This window comes from Solenopsis invicta, chromosome 4 (assembly GCF_016802725.1).
Source record: "Solenopsis invicta isolate M01_SB chromosome 4, UNIL_Sinv_3.0, whole genome shotgun sequence".
NCBI classification, from domain to species: domain Eukaryota; kingdom Metazoa; phylum Arthropoda; class Insecta; order Hymenoptera; family Formicidae; genus Solenopsis; species Solenopsis invicta.
The window spans coordinates 25,239,034-25,252,899 of NC_052667.1; the positions used below are offsets into that span (position 1 = coordinate 25,239,034).

General features: G+C 39.6%; 2 protein-coding genes across 9 annotated transcripts in view; one reads left to right on the forward strand and one right to left on the reverse strand.

Annotated features, from left to right (window-relative positions):
• The window catches only part of LOC105200139 (peroxisomal leader peptide-processing protease), a 111,680-nt gene that overhangs the window by 15,633 nt on the left and 82,181 nt on the right, over positions 1-13,866 (forward strand). The gene's annotated exons all lie outside the window — the stretch shown is intronic.
• Positions 1-13,866, reverse strand: part of LOC105200138 (ion transport peptide-like) — a 73,896-nt gene that overhangs the window by 3,031 nt on the left and 56,999 nt on the right. For 3 of the 5 annotated variants that reach the window (XM_039448802.1, XM_026137442.2, XM_039448803.1), the window contains 2 exons: positions 3,664-4,076; positions 1,029-1,149 (listed from right to left, as the gene is read on the reverse strand). In XM_039448802.1, the coding sequence (XP_039304736.1) occupies positions 1,029-1,149; positions 3,664-4,076 (534 nt within the window). Of the gene's footprint in view, positions 1-339; positions 1,150-3,663; positions 4,077-13,866 lie in introns of all 5 variants that reach the window. The other 2 variants (XR_005574692.1, XM_026137443.2) reach the window with 2 other exon arrangements.

The following is a 13,866-nucleotide window of genomic DNA, read 5'->3' on the forward strand; positions in this document are numbered from 1 at the left end:
GCAAAAAATCGAAGTGGATAAGTGGGAAGTCGGAATGTACATACGAGATGAATGCTGTACAATACGTTGCCAGCAATGCTGCATTTTATCAAATTAAATTAAAAACATGGGTAATATAGTGTTGCAACAAGTATTTCGTATTTTCTTTAATTGTCCAAAAAATTATTTTGCTAAAGCTCGCTAACATTTTTGAAAAGGATGCCAAGTTTCTTCGTACAATTTCGATTACGATAAGTTCAGTTAACATTTTATCTTTTTCTATTGCAGCATTGCTCGCTAGTATAAGCTTTTTTTCTTCATTTCTTTCTCTTTTTCTCTCTCTCTTTTGCGTAAAATTACCTAATGTCTCATACTCATTATCTCGGTGTGAAGATACTATAATACGCGTGGATATTCCAGGGGATGGTGTCAAAGTGCAACAAAAGTATAATTGAGAAAGTAAATGGCAAGGGAAATATAACAAATGTACCAAAATTAAAGGCAAAAGTACAAACTCAGTCAACCCGCGATATGTATTTCTCGTTCACAACTTCAATCTGTTTTACACGAACTGCTGATATATTCGATGATGCACTAGCTATTTAAGTCGGCGAACACATTATTTAATTACATTGTTATTAAATTATTGTTGACCGTTTTATCAGTTTTAAAGCATGTGATTTTCCAAACACCGCTGCGATTGATGAAGCACAACTCGATCACTCAATTGTGAATTCACGATCTTTATACGCTTGTCATTTACTCGCGTCGTGTAATCGAAAACGCGTTGATTTTACCGCGAAACTTAACATTACGAATATTACAAGATATTTACGTACATTCGTACGACATACGCGAAGATTGCGTGAACAAATCGGAGCTTTTAGTATTTCCGAACGGGTGGACGTGTATCGGGACGAGAGTCAGACGAGGAAGGATAATGGAAGTGCAAGCGGACACAGTTAGTTCTTTATATTTGCGAAAAGCGGAAAGAACAGAAAAGGGGGGCACATAAAGGGAGAAATCATAAACTAAAAAGAAAAGGCTACCTAAACCCCGGGATCAGCTCCGTGGAGTTGCTTGATCCACATTTGGATCTTTCCGACCTCGTCCGTTAGCAGCAAGACGTCTAAGCATCCTTTGAAATAGTCCGTGGTGAAACATTCCTTCCTGCAGAGAGTTAAAAGAAAACACAATGAATTATAAATTATTGTATGCACTCGTAGACAGCAGCTCGTAGAAAATCCTGAAAAAATATCTTGCAAACGTATAAAGAATCCACATTCTTTAGAGATAATTTTACATAGATAGACAGAGGCGAATCGAATCAATTTTTCTTCATAAGTAAACAAAAAAAAAATAATAAAAACTAATTTTGTTATTAAATTTTATAAATTCTTTAAATTCTTAATCTTTATGTGTTTGGCTTGACTTTTACACAATAAAATAATATATAAACATAGCATTTCTTATTGCACAATAAAAAAAATCAAGAAAAGGAAATTGTCCGATTCGCTCCAACATTGGCGGTGAAACGAATCACCAGTTAAAAAAAATAAAATAAAATGTAAAAGAAATAATAATAAATGAATAAACTGTTTCAAAGATAAACTTTTCCGTTACAAACTCATAAAATTAGGATCGTGATTTGATATGAGACAAAACTTTTTCGCGCTTTCACGATCTCTATTCTTCTATTATCGACTGACACTGATTTACATACAATATAGAATTGTTGCCTACTGTTTTCGCTGCAGAGGAAGCGCGAGAAACTAACTAGCATAATAAAACAGATCGTATAAAATAAAAAAATTTAACGATAACTGTCTCAAGACAACGATTCGATTCGCCCCGGTCTGCCTTACGAAAGTTAACGCTTCGCGCGAATAGACGCTTCAATCACACAATAAATAAATTCAAGGCTTAAAATTTGTTAAAAATCCTACAAATTTCGCGTAATGCACGGAAAGAACAATTTTGCTGCGGCAACTAAAAATTTAGCTAGCTACAGATCAGAAAATAATTTTATGTTGAGCCATCAAAATAATCATGTTAATATTAATCACAAGTTAAATATCCGATACAATTTTTTAAATGGTTCAAAATAATTATTTTCAAATCTATGTTTTCAGCAAAATTCTTCCGTATGTAATTTTAACATTAACTTCAAAATACCAGTGGTGATTTTTGTCTACGGCTTAAATAACAGTGAAAAAATTAAGCTCAGTTACAGTAATGTTCTTCGCTGATGGAAAATCCATACTCTTTGTCATTTTTCTTTACTTTTTTAGAAAATATTAAATTTATATATTTTTATATTTACATTATATATATATATATATATATATTATATTTATATATAATATATTATATACAATATGTAATAATAAATTTATACATATAATCTTAAATATTAATTGCAGAACAATAAATAACATATAATGTGTAATTAATAATGATAATTTTTAATTGGGGTGTAAAATTCACCCCAGATGACCGTTTACACAAAGAAAAGCTATCCCAGAGTTATTTCAGAGTAATAACATTTGTCTTTTGTATCTTTCACATATTGTATTATCGACAATTCCAACGTTAATATACAACTTTCGAAAGTAAAAGTGTTTGCGGAAATAATATTTCTACTTGGCGGACAAATTTGACTATTTCGCCAGTATTCCCCCGAGTTTCATGACGGTTCACCGATGCAACTGCCCTTCCTCGTCGCTTCGCTTCTCCGCAGTGTAAAATTTTTCCTAAATGTAGCGCGCTACGCGCCGTTATGTGTGCATTCGAACTAGCCCGTCAATCTGTCCCTTTTTCACGTTGATCCCGCTCGATCCTGTGCACACAATAGCTCTTTTGAGACAGCCGTTAAGCGGCTTAACGCGGCTCGGCAGGTAGCTACGGATGTGCGTTGGTATTCGCTCGCGTGAGCTATAAATAGAAGAGAAATCTCATTCCATTTCGATACGCGTGCCGATGTATGGCGAATGCGCGCGCAAGCGCGTGTGTACGTATGTGTGCGTATGTGTGCGGCGGTACCGACAGCGGAGCACGTGTGCACCGTAAAAGTGCATACAAAGGTATACATTTGTATCCGCGCGTCCACCTTGGCCGTTGTGCTCGCCGTCGACATTTTTCAAGGTGGAAATCACGTGGCGGATGTCGTTGACGAAACTGTTTCAGAACCGAAGGGAGATCTCCGCGATTTTTTCCGGAAGATCCGCGAGATGAGCCTTGCGTGCGGTAAAGATGCGCGATTTATTGCCAGTACTGCGATTTTTTTCTTGAATCGTAGTGCGATATGCAATTGAATTTCTTCATCGCAAAATCGCCCGCGATTTAAAATGCAACCAGAATGGGCAGTTGAACGATGACGTGCATTAATTTACTATAATCGCAGTAATAACGTTCTGACTTATCGTCTCACTTAAAATATATTTAGATAATAAGTCAGTTGTTATTATGATCTAGCAAGTTAATGCACATCGCTTGTCATTGAAATTCCTCCTTATGTTAAGATCGTTCCCATCACTCGCGTTGTCGCGGGATTATAAATATTTCATTTTCTATCGACTCTCGCGCTCTAAATTGCCTGCACGCAGCAAGCAACGGGCAGCACCCCGACCGGCCGACCGTCGCGTTCCACGAAAGTATCTAGTCATTGCGGATAATTAAACGTACTTGCAAAGCATGTGCAATTGCGGTTCCCGGAAGAGGTTGTAGCAGTCTTCGCAGATGCGGTCCAGACGGGCGAAGATACTCTTGTCGTACACGCCCTTGCACTGGATGTCGAAGAACGACCTTTTGCCCAGGGGATGGCCGCTGAGGCTGGCGGCGTCCGCGCCCAGGCCGATGCAGGACGAGATCAGCAGAAGCGTCAACGACCACGCGAGGACGGACGCCAGCAGGGGACAGGACGATCCCGCGGGCGACGACCTCGACGACGACGATGATGACGACGATGACGACGACGACGATGACGTCGACATCGACGACGGTAGCGTCGAACACGAGGAACGATACGCGGCCGATGGCGCGAACATCGCAAACTCGTCGTTGGACGATGACTGAGTGTTCTGCTGCCGATACATCATCTGAAAGAAGAAAGTCACAGCCATTTTAAATCGCAGTCTTCTCTCCACTTATGATTACGATTACTTAGAAATGAAGTGCTATACGACATCACTGATCACTATCAAGTCTCTGAATAAAAATTCAAGGAATTTTTATTCAGAGACTTGATAGTGATCAGTGTGATCACCAGAATTAAATTAATATTTTTCTTTTAACTGAATTAAAATCAATGGCTTATAATAAAATTAATTTTTATCCGTATTCATAGTCCTTCCTTAAGAAATTAGGATTTCTTGTTTCTATCTTTGTTTTGCGTCTTTGTTTTACACGCGATAAAACATAATACGCGAGACAAACGATTGTATTCATAGTTCTTCCTTGAGAAACGAGGATTCCTTGTTATTGTCTGCCTTTGTCTCGCGTACTACGTTTTATCCTATGCAAAACAAAGACAAACAGAAACAGGAAATCCTCATTTCTTAAGAAGGGACTATGAATACGGGTAAAAGACAGGAACAAGGAATCCTCGTTTCTCAAAGGACTATGAATACGGATGTTAGTTATGTTAAGTTGCACGAACAAAAGATAGTTCTAATAATGCAATTGGCAGAAGTGAAAATTACTGACATTTTGTTTCTACCACCAGTAAAACCAATAGACGATAGAAATGATCCTAAATGGTCCGTCAGAAAAATTATTTTTAGATTAAACGTTGCGAACATTTCAACGTTACCGCAAGCTTGTAATCTTTCGCAGCTTCCATGCAATCTTATAACGTTTCAGCGTAAAGTTTATGTAACATGTTCCTGGTCTACTTGTCTTACCAGTGAAAGAAACGCAAAGCTAGTAGTGTTCACTTTTGCTCACTGCATTATTTTTACTGGCAAAAACTAAATCCATTTTCGAATAGACTAAGAGACGCTTGAAATTCAAGCAAAAAGAAAAACAAACGCGAATAAGAGCCAGGCGATGCCCAATTTATATTTGGTTAATTATTATATAATAATGTGAATTAATAACGAGTGATGGACGTTCGTTTTGTCTCCGCTTTGAGCCATCCTCAGTAATTTAATATAATTACATCGGAGGAACAAAAACATCCTTATACAATATCCTGATATGAAAATGCAATTTGCGTCCCTTCTTCAGCCGATATAAGTGTGAGTTAATGTTCAAAGTTATTGGAAATAAGTCACCCAAGTGTACACTGAAAGAAATATTAATCAAACGTTTAGTTAAATAATGATCAAATGTATTTTCTTGATACTGGTACCAAAAACTTAGTTACATTTAATGAACCATTTGATTAAGTTGTATAAAATCAACTGTTTGGTTAAGGCTCAGGTCAAAACGGCTACATATTTAATTATTACAACTATAAGAACCATTTGATCACTATTTAACTGAACGTTTAATATATCTCACCAAATATTTCTCTTAATGTATGTGGCAAGGTAGCATGGGGCAATGTTAATATTGTGTAATAATAAGAATTAGATTTCCAATGTAAAAAGATCTAATATTATTAAGTTTCTTTGTGGTAATTTACCTTCACTATCAACAGAACGCAAAACGGGAAATTAGCTGTAGTTAAGAATAGTCACAGTGATAAAAGTGTCAATTTGAAAATTGTTAAACGTTAAACAAAGAACGGATACTGGAAATGTAATTCTTACAAATTACGCAATATTAACGTTATAATTCTATGCTATAATACTTTGCCATGCCGTGGCTGATTTTCAATTTCTATATAACTTTGGTCGTTAATTCACTTATCAGCTGAATGAGGAACGTAATTTTCGTTTCATATTGGCATATTATATAAGGATAGTCTTTTCCCGGATTTTTTCTTTTTCCGATATAATTATATTAAATCGCTGAGGATAACTCACAGCGGAACCGAAACGTATGTTCGTCGCTCGTTAATTTACACTGTTATATAATAAATTTAATGATTATCTAAATATAAATTTTGCACAGCGCGCATGACTTTGCCCTTTTTTTCTTACTGGATTTATGAACAAAAAACTTACTCAGTTAAAAGTTATGTTAAGATTAAGTTAAAATTAAAAGTAAATTGGAAAAACATTGTATATTTATATTAGAATATAGTCGTAATTTTTTAAAATTAGATTACTCTAAATAACAAAACAATTACAATATAGTTTTTCAAATAAATTTAATATTTTATTGTAAAGTTTACATGAAATAACAAAGGAATATATTGTCTTTTATATGTGGATTTGATTTTTTCTTTTACATAAATAAATTTTTAACTTAAAGGGGAAAAAGTTAATCTGTTGAAGTTTATGTTTTAAAAACTAGTTGAAATTAAATATTTTAATTAACTAAATCGAATTAAAAGTTGATAACTCTTTAATTTTTATTATTTAGCCTTTTAACTAGTTACTAATTACTATCCAACCCTTATGATCACACATTGTTCGCAAAAGTGTCAAATATATTTTTTAGATTTGTCAAATTCGAAGTAATCATAAAAACGTTATCTTTATTTTGATCAGAGTATTTTATGCTCGTTACGAATTACGTATTACTAGTTATTGTACAGAGAGAGAGAGAGAGAGAGAGACAGAGACAGAGACAGAGATCCCACTGTGTCAATTACAACTTGCTTATTAGCGCGCGCGCCAGCCATCAATAACTCCGTATTTATAGATAATGTGCTATTTGTTCCTATACACCTATGCTCGGATGATTGACAGATAATGAAAAAAGTGTGCTTTTTATTTGCCATATAAAATTTTATTTACGCTTGTATGAGGTATCATTAATTGGAAGACTTATATTTACTATAGAGAATCAGACACACGATTAATATGTTTGAAAATAAGTTGTAGGTCAAAAATCGTAATATTAATCGTTAACATTTTTTCACGTATAATGCTACATTTGCGCGTTTATTTATTTATATTTTTTTTAATTGATCTCTAGCGTTTAATTTATCCAGATGTCGTTAAAATAGAAAAATATATTGCCCTGTATGTATAATGTTGATTTAATTAACACATTTGTCGTGCATTATGAGATGGGTGAGGTTGTTATAAACTTATTTAAAGTAATTGAAGTTAATGGACGAGACTAATTAAAAGTTAATTTCATATTTTCCCTGATGAAAGGCCAGACTAAAAGATAAGCGACGAAATTAAATTGACACGACGATGACGTAGCAACGAAAACACGAGAAACATTCGCATTACGAATGTATCCTAAATATTCTCCACGCGATTGAAATTATTTGCTCGCGACACTTTCGACAACACGTACCAGAAATGCACATTTAGCTTCATTGTTATTTCCGGTTCTTCGATCATCCAATGATAGATGCGTTCGCAGCGAAAGTAGATGACGAAACCGGCGCTTTCAGTTGCGACTTCTATTTACGAAGGATGAATGGGTCTAACAATAAGATCGAGCCCCCTGGCCGGTTAGTGTGACCGCAGGTAATAAATTGTCGAGCGAATTAGCTCACTGCGCGTGCTCTTTGGGCTGGACTTCCCAAACCCTTCCGAAGAACCTTTTTCTACGTTTCGAGAATATTCCTCTCTATTTCTTTCAACTTATTTCACCCAACCGGATCAAAGCAAGTGAAGTGACACCTTTCGAAATGAGACCTTTAAAAACATGATTCTCTGGAGAAACCACCCGGGAGGGGGGAGGGGGGTCGACTTCGCGATTGGACTTCAGGTCGGCCGGACCGTTCGCCCGTAAGCGCGAGATCACTCGTGTACGTAACGACGGACATACGCGTGTTCGGATATACCAATATACCCCATCTCCTCTTCCCTTTTCTTCTCCTCCGATTGACCGGCCGGCCGGCCGGCCCGGCTTGCACACATACACACACACACACACACACACACACACACACACACACATAAACACACGCATACGCACACAGGTTGAGATGTAAAGCAACTCTTAACCAGTCCTGCAGCAGTCGCGCTGTGAATGGACCACACGCAGGTAGGCTCTACCTGTAAACGTCCTCAACCGACAACTTCATTAACCGAGGCCCCAGCGCACGATCCACCACGAGGGGGCCCTCCTTTCTCACTCCCTTTCTTTTCGCCCCCCCCCTTCCCCTCCCCGCGTCCCTCTTTTTCTCTCTCTTTCTCTTCGTCCGTATCATCGTACCATCCGCGGGCTCGTCCCACCTCTCTTCCTCATCCCACCCGCCACCTGATGCACACACGAGAGCGAGCGTTTCGCCCGCCGGTTCTTCTTTTTTCGGAACATAATCACCGCTCCCGGGTGGGATCTTATTTTTAGCCGGCAGGACGATTCTCGGAACTCTCCGGCAACCGCTCTCTTCTATATATCGGCGCCTCCACCTGGTAATTGGCCGCAGGCCGATAATTTGCCCCCAAAGTCGCCCGCATCCCGAGATCGTTAAGACTCTCCTCTCACTCTCTTCCGTTTTCTGCCCCTTTCTCTCCTCCTCTTTCTCACTCTCTCACGCTCTCCGCTTCGTACGGACTTCCAAAGGGTAGGCGCTTGTCTCCGCAGGAAAGAATGGACATGTTCCGAGATCTGTCTCGTTTCTCCTCGGGGCTCGACTTTCTCGGAACGTATCCGGTGTGAACCGCGATCAGCGGCGCCGTATCAAAGGGAGCCGGAGAGCTCTCCATCTTCGGATCCTCTCCTCGTTGCCACTTAATTGATTTCGTTGGGGCTCGAATCCGCCGTCAGCCCCCGCGAAATAGCCAATGGCTTAACTGGAATTGCCAGGCGTCCTGGATAAGGTGAAAGTAAATACGTGTCACGAGTGCGCGCACGCCGTATCTCTCTTCAATTAATTTAATTGCGTACCCCATGCGCGATATCTCTCCAAATATTAATGCGATCTCGAATTTCTTACCTGCGTACGAGATACAGTGGGAAGAAAATAAAAACATATCATTCATCTCACGCAGATCGCATACTCCCAAATGAATAAACAGATGCAACAGTTGCGGTTCTTCGTATTTGTGCAGAATCGGAGTTTCGTAACGGAAGAGCATTCAACAGGTTGAAGATATAATTTACGTATCAAACGTTGATTTGCAAATGAGCACAATTGAAGTGAACATAAATTTAAAACGTCCCAAGTGATAAATTTTACTCGATCAATATTTAATCTACGAACTTTCTAAAATCGTGGGTCCTTCTTCTTTGGTGAATAAAAGGGAGATTCATAAATGCCCGTCGCATTCGTAAATTTCCTCGGCATTATCCTTATCGCAACCTTCGTTTCGTCTTCTTTGGGGGGGGTGTCCCCCGCGTTCGGGATAACGCTTATGAGAAAATCCCCCAGGGAGGGGGAGCGGCAGAAGGGGGATCGCCGCGACGTGCAACGGGCGACTTAAAGACATCATAAATTAGGCCCAGTTGCACCGGTACATTTTAAGGTATGAGAACTCTCAACTCTCAGCTTGGCCCCGATTCCGGTAATGGCGGTAGCCCCCTCCCCCCCCCTCTCTCGCCTTTCCCTCGCCTGGATTTAAAACCCGTGGGCCTCTTATCTTAAATTTCCCGGTGCATTGACAACCGGACCACACAGGCGCATAAAGTGCACCGATATATGCGTCGCGAAACGTCGCTCTCGCCTCCGACACCGCCGCGCCGGGCCGCGAGGACGATAATTGAGCCGGCTTTAAAAAAACGGTACAACGTGTGCGTGCGGCCCCTCACTCCCTCTTCCCTAAGGAGCCCCCGTTCTCACGAGGCGAAACATTCGACTTGCTTACAGGCAGATTACATTATATTTTGCACCGGCAGACAGAGCGCGAGAACCGGCCGCTCCGTAAGAGTCCCGACGCGTAAGTAATGGCGCTTCTTAACCCGGCCGATGCTGCGCGCGTACGCGACTCGCGAAGGCATCGTCCCCGCGCCGATAACGCGCTGCAACGTGCTCGCCGTAATTTACAGGACAGAGAATCGGTTAGCGGCTAATAAAGTGAGGCGGGATCCCTTGGCCGACGTGCTCATTCGAGGAAAAAAAAAAAACACACAGCGACTTTCTTTTCGGGCGCTCGGTTAGAATTTTCATCGGAAGCTCAAAGTTTCGACGAAAACTTCACGCAATAATTATTATTAATAATTATTTATTGCCTTCTCCCTTCCAACATTCTTTGTTTTCACTTTTTTCTTTTAATCTTCTCGATTTAATTAAATTATTGCTCAAAAATCGAGATTTTATATATTGTACTTTCAAATTTAATTATTATCAATTTAAACATATTAAAGAAATAAGGCAAAGATAATGGCTTCTACTAATTTTCCGCGTAATTTTATAACATTTATATATGCAATACAAACTGCTTAACTTGATGTACTTACAACTTTTGTACTATAACTATAATCAAGTTCCTGAATTAGTATCGTTACCGGAGGTATATGCTGCACCGATTTACGAAGGACATTATTTTCTCGAAAAATCGAGACGACCGCAGTTAAGAGCCAACTGTTAACTCTATTTAAAGATGTAGAAACGCATTTTCGCAAACGGCTTGCGGAATCGTTGCGTCGTCGCATCGATATAGCAGCGTCTCGATTGCATCTCACGCGAAAAATCGCCGCTATATTTAGACCGAACGGCCTGTGGGCGTAACACAGAGATCGGGTCAGTGCAAGTCATACGTATTCCGCTCCCCGTATAGAGATTATGCGCATAATTCGCAATGAGAATTAATAGTCGTTCCGCAATATCGCCTGATAACGCGGAGCGAAATTAAAATGATAAAATGAAAGGCGAATTTCTTTTATCATCGTAACATAAAATTAGTAATGAACGTTGAATTCTGATGTCATTAACAAGTATCGTTAATAGCCTCATCAACAATCCTTTTCGAAAACTCTCGTTTTTTTTCTAGTACTTTTTTCTAGATCTTTGCGAGCGTGATTAAGTTAGTTATTTTAAGACGAGAGTTGCCTTATCTCTTTGGTATGTTTAAATTGATAATAACAATTAAATATGAAAATACAACATATAAAATCGCGAATTTTAAGCAATAATTTCATTAAATTGAGAAGATTAAAAGAAAACAAAGAATGTTGGAAAGGAGATAAATAATTATTAATTATTTTATTAATAATTATTATTAATTCAAAAAATAAAAACAAAGGGCTAGAGCCAAGAATTGAATTTGATAATAAATACTGTTGAATAAAACCGATTTAAATTACAAGACTTTACTATTATTAATGTATAAATTATTAAATGTGACTTATAATTATAATTATTTATCTTCACATTCTTTGTTTTTCGTTCACTCCTCGACCTTTTAACTTTCTCAATTTGCTTCGCACACACGCGATTGACATTTATCTACAATCTCGTTAAATCCAAGGAACAGGCGAGATTATATTCTCGCAAATCGATATTCTAGACAAGCGTATCCCTTTTAGATGCCATTTCGCATTTGATTATGATGCGCAACGTATGCGTCTTGTGCGTATAAAGAGAAGGTAAAATACGCGCAGAGGGTGGCACGACGAAGTGGACAGGTACGGAAAGAGGAAAAGAAAGAGCACGAAAGCGTGCCGAGGGGTGCGCGAGGGGAAGAAAAAGTCAATGGAGACCAGTTGCTCGATAGGTGAGGTCTTTCCTCGGCTCGACCACGCACAGGTGTGCAATCTGCGAGGCTCCTTTGGCAAAAAGCCACACGCTCGCTTCGGCACTCTGCCCCGCGGCGGCTCGTTTGCGCATTGGTATACAGGGTGTTCAGCAACGATCGCACTGTCCGAAACATTATTTGGGAATTGGCTGAAACGATTTGCCAGTCGACTGTAAATCGGGACCTTCCTGTTGAATACATTTAATCCTAGAGTGCACGCGCCTGCTCAATTTTTTCACATTATACTAGAAAATTTACTAATGAAATTAAGAATAATTTTTTTTTACACTTATATGCTGCAAAGTGTTGTTGCATTATTTAAAAATCTGGTAGTAATTCAACTGGTACGTCTGTTCAAAATGGAATCATCAATTATGTTCAATAAATCGGAAATCTTGTAGGAATTACCAGATTATTGTAAAGTCTATCAAACGTTTTGATTATAAAATCTCGAGTCCTATTATAATAATAAAAAATTCTGCTTGGTTTCATCAAAACTTTCAATCATGTACGCATATATCTTGTTGATATAATAATATTATTTTCCTCAGTGCGAGAATTTTTTTTATGCGGTTTTTCTGCTGTGCGAGTTTCAAGGTATTGAAGTGATTGAATTGTTTTAATGTAAACAAGATCTTATTAAGTGTCACTTTAAGCTATCAAATTTTAGTAACAAAAACTCAAATTATTGTTTAGTTGAAAATTTGTCAGGATTAAAGATCTCAAAAATCTGCATTGCATTGCGTAATAAATATATTACAATAAAATAAAAATATTGAATAGTACATATTATTAAATAATTAAATATTGTCAAATATCTTTATTAAATAATAAATATGTTAAAATAAAATAAACAGGACTGTTGAGGGTACGGCGCAGTTAACAGAGCGCAGTTTTATGATTAGCACATTTATATTCAGAATAATATTACATCAGTCCATTGGTGCGTTCTGTCCATGAGGCAACTATATACTTTTACTTCCGGCAATCTTAAAAGTAACACTACTCCCCACTGCACTCGCGATTGTGAACGCTGATGACGGTTTGAAGCAAATCAAAATGTTAAAACAAATTGATATTTTATTTTAAATATAACGTTTTGTCAATCGCAAAACTGTGCTCCATAAATTGCGCTGTATCCTCACCAGCCCCGTTCATTTTATTTCCAGAAATTTCCTTCTCATTGTTATTTGATAAATATAGTATTTTCTTGTTTTAAATAATTGTCGGTTATCTTCTTATGGCGTCCAATTAGCGGCGTGTGTTAAATCGCCACACAAAAGAGTCTCGGCTCCTAATTTCTTCGCGGCAAATCCCCAAAAACGACATTCCCTGTAAATCTCCCTTCAGGGAATCCGCTCGATGGGAGATCCTTCCCCGAGGGTGGAAAGGTCCCTCGTGTCGGTCCCAAAAATCCGGAACCGTCGCGCCAAATCTAATCTCAATCCTCGATCGCCCCAGCTAGTGTCAACGACCTGCGCCCGCGGGACCTGCCATCGTCATCGCGATAACATTAAGAGGAGATCGGTGGTGCCTCAGGTAGACGTACACGCGGTGCATCATGCGGGGCCCGTCATTACCTCGGGAGGCACATAAAAGCGGAATAAACAGCGTACGCCGAAAGAGCGGCGACTTTAAAAAGTCACCGTACACGCCGGTGGGGCCTTCCGCAAAAAAGTACCGCGGCAAGGTGGATAAGAAGAAGCGGCGAAACGCGTGCAATTACCGAAACGCGTTCTCGGGAGCCCCCTTCGGGGAGAAGACGGAGAGCGTCCGCGTGTCGTACACGCTCTCATCGCGAGAGGAGTAACGACGGGAAACGAGCGGGGACCAGGAGAGAAAGGGGGAGGGGATTGGACCCCGAAGGAAGAGAGGGGAAGCCCGAAGAGCCGCGCGGCGGTATCGTTAGATATATCGGCTCTCCTCGCCAGGTGGTCCTTTTCTCGTGCCGGATGACTCAATCCCGTGAGGAGTTGCCGGACGGGATCTCGCGAGCCCCCTCGCCCCTCCCACAGTAAGGCCCCACCTGAGAGTGCGTGTGCGCTCGCACGACCGCCTCGTTTGTGATACATACGTACGGATACGCGCGTACGCATATACGCTGTACGATGTGGCCGGCGTACACGGCGTGTGTCCCACGGTGGACCCGCGCGCTCGTACATCGTCGAACAGTAATGACTCGCGGCACGGCGGG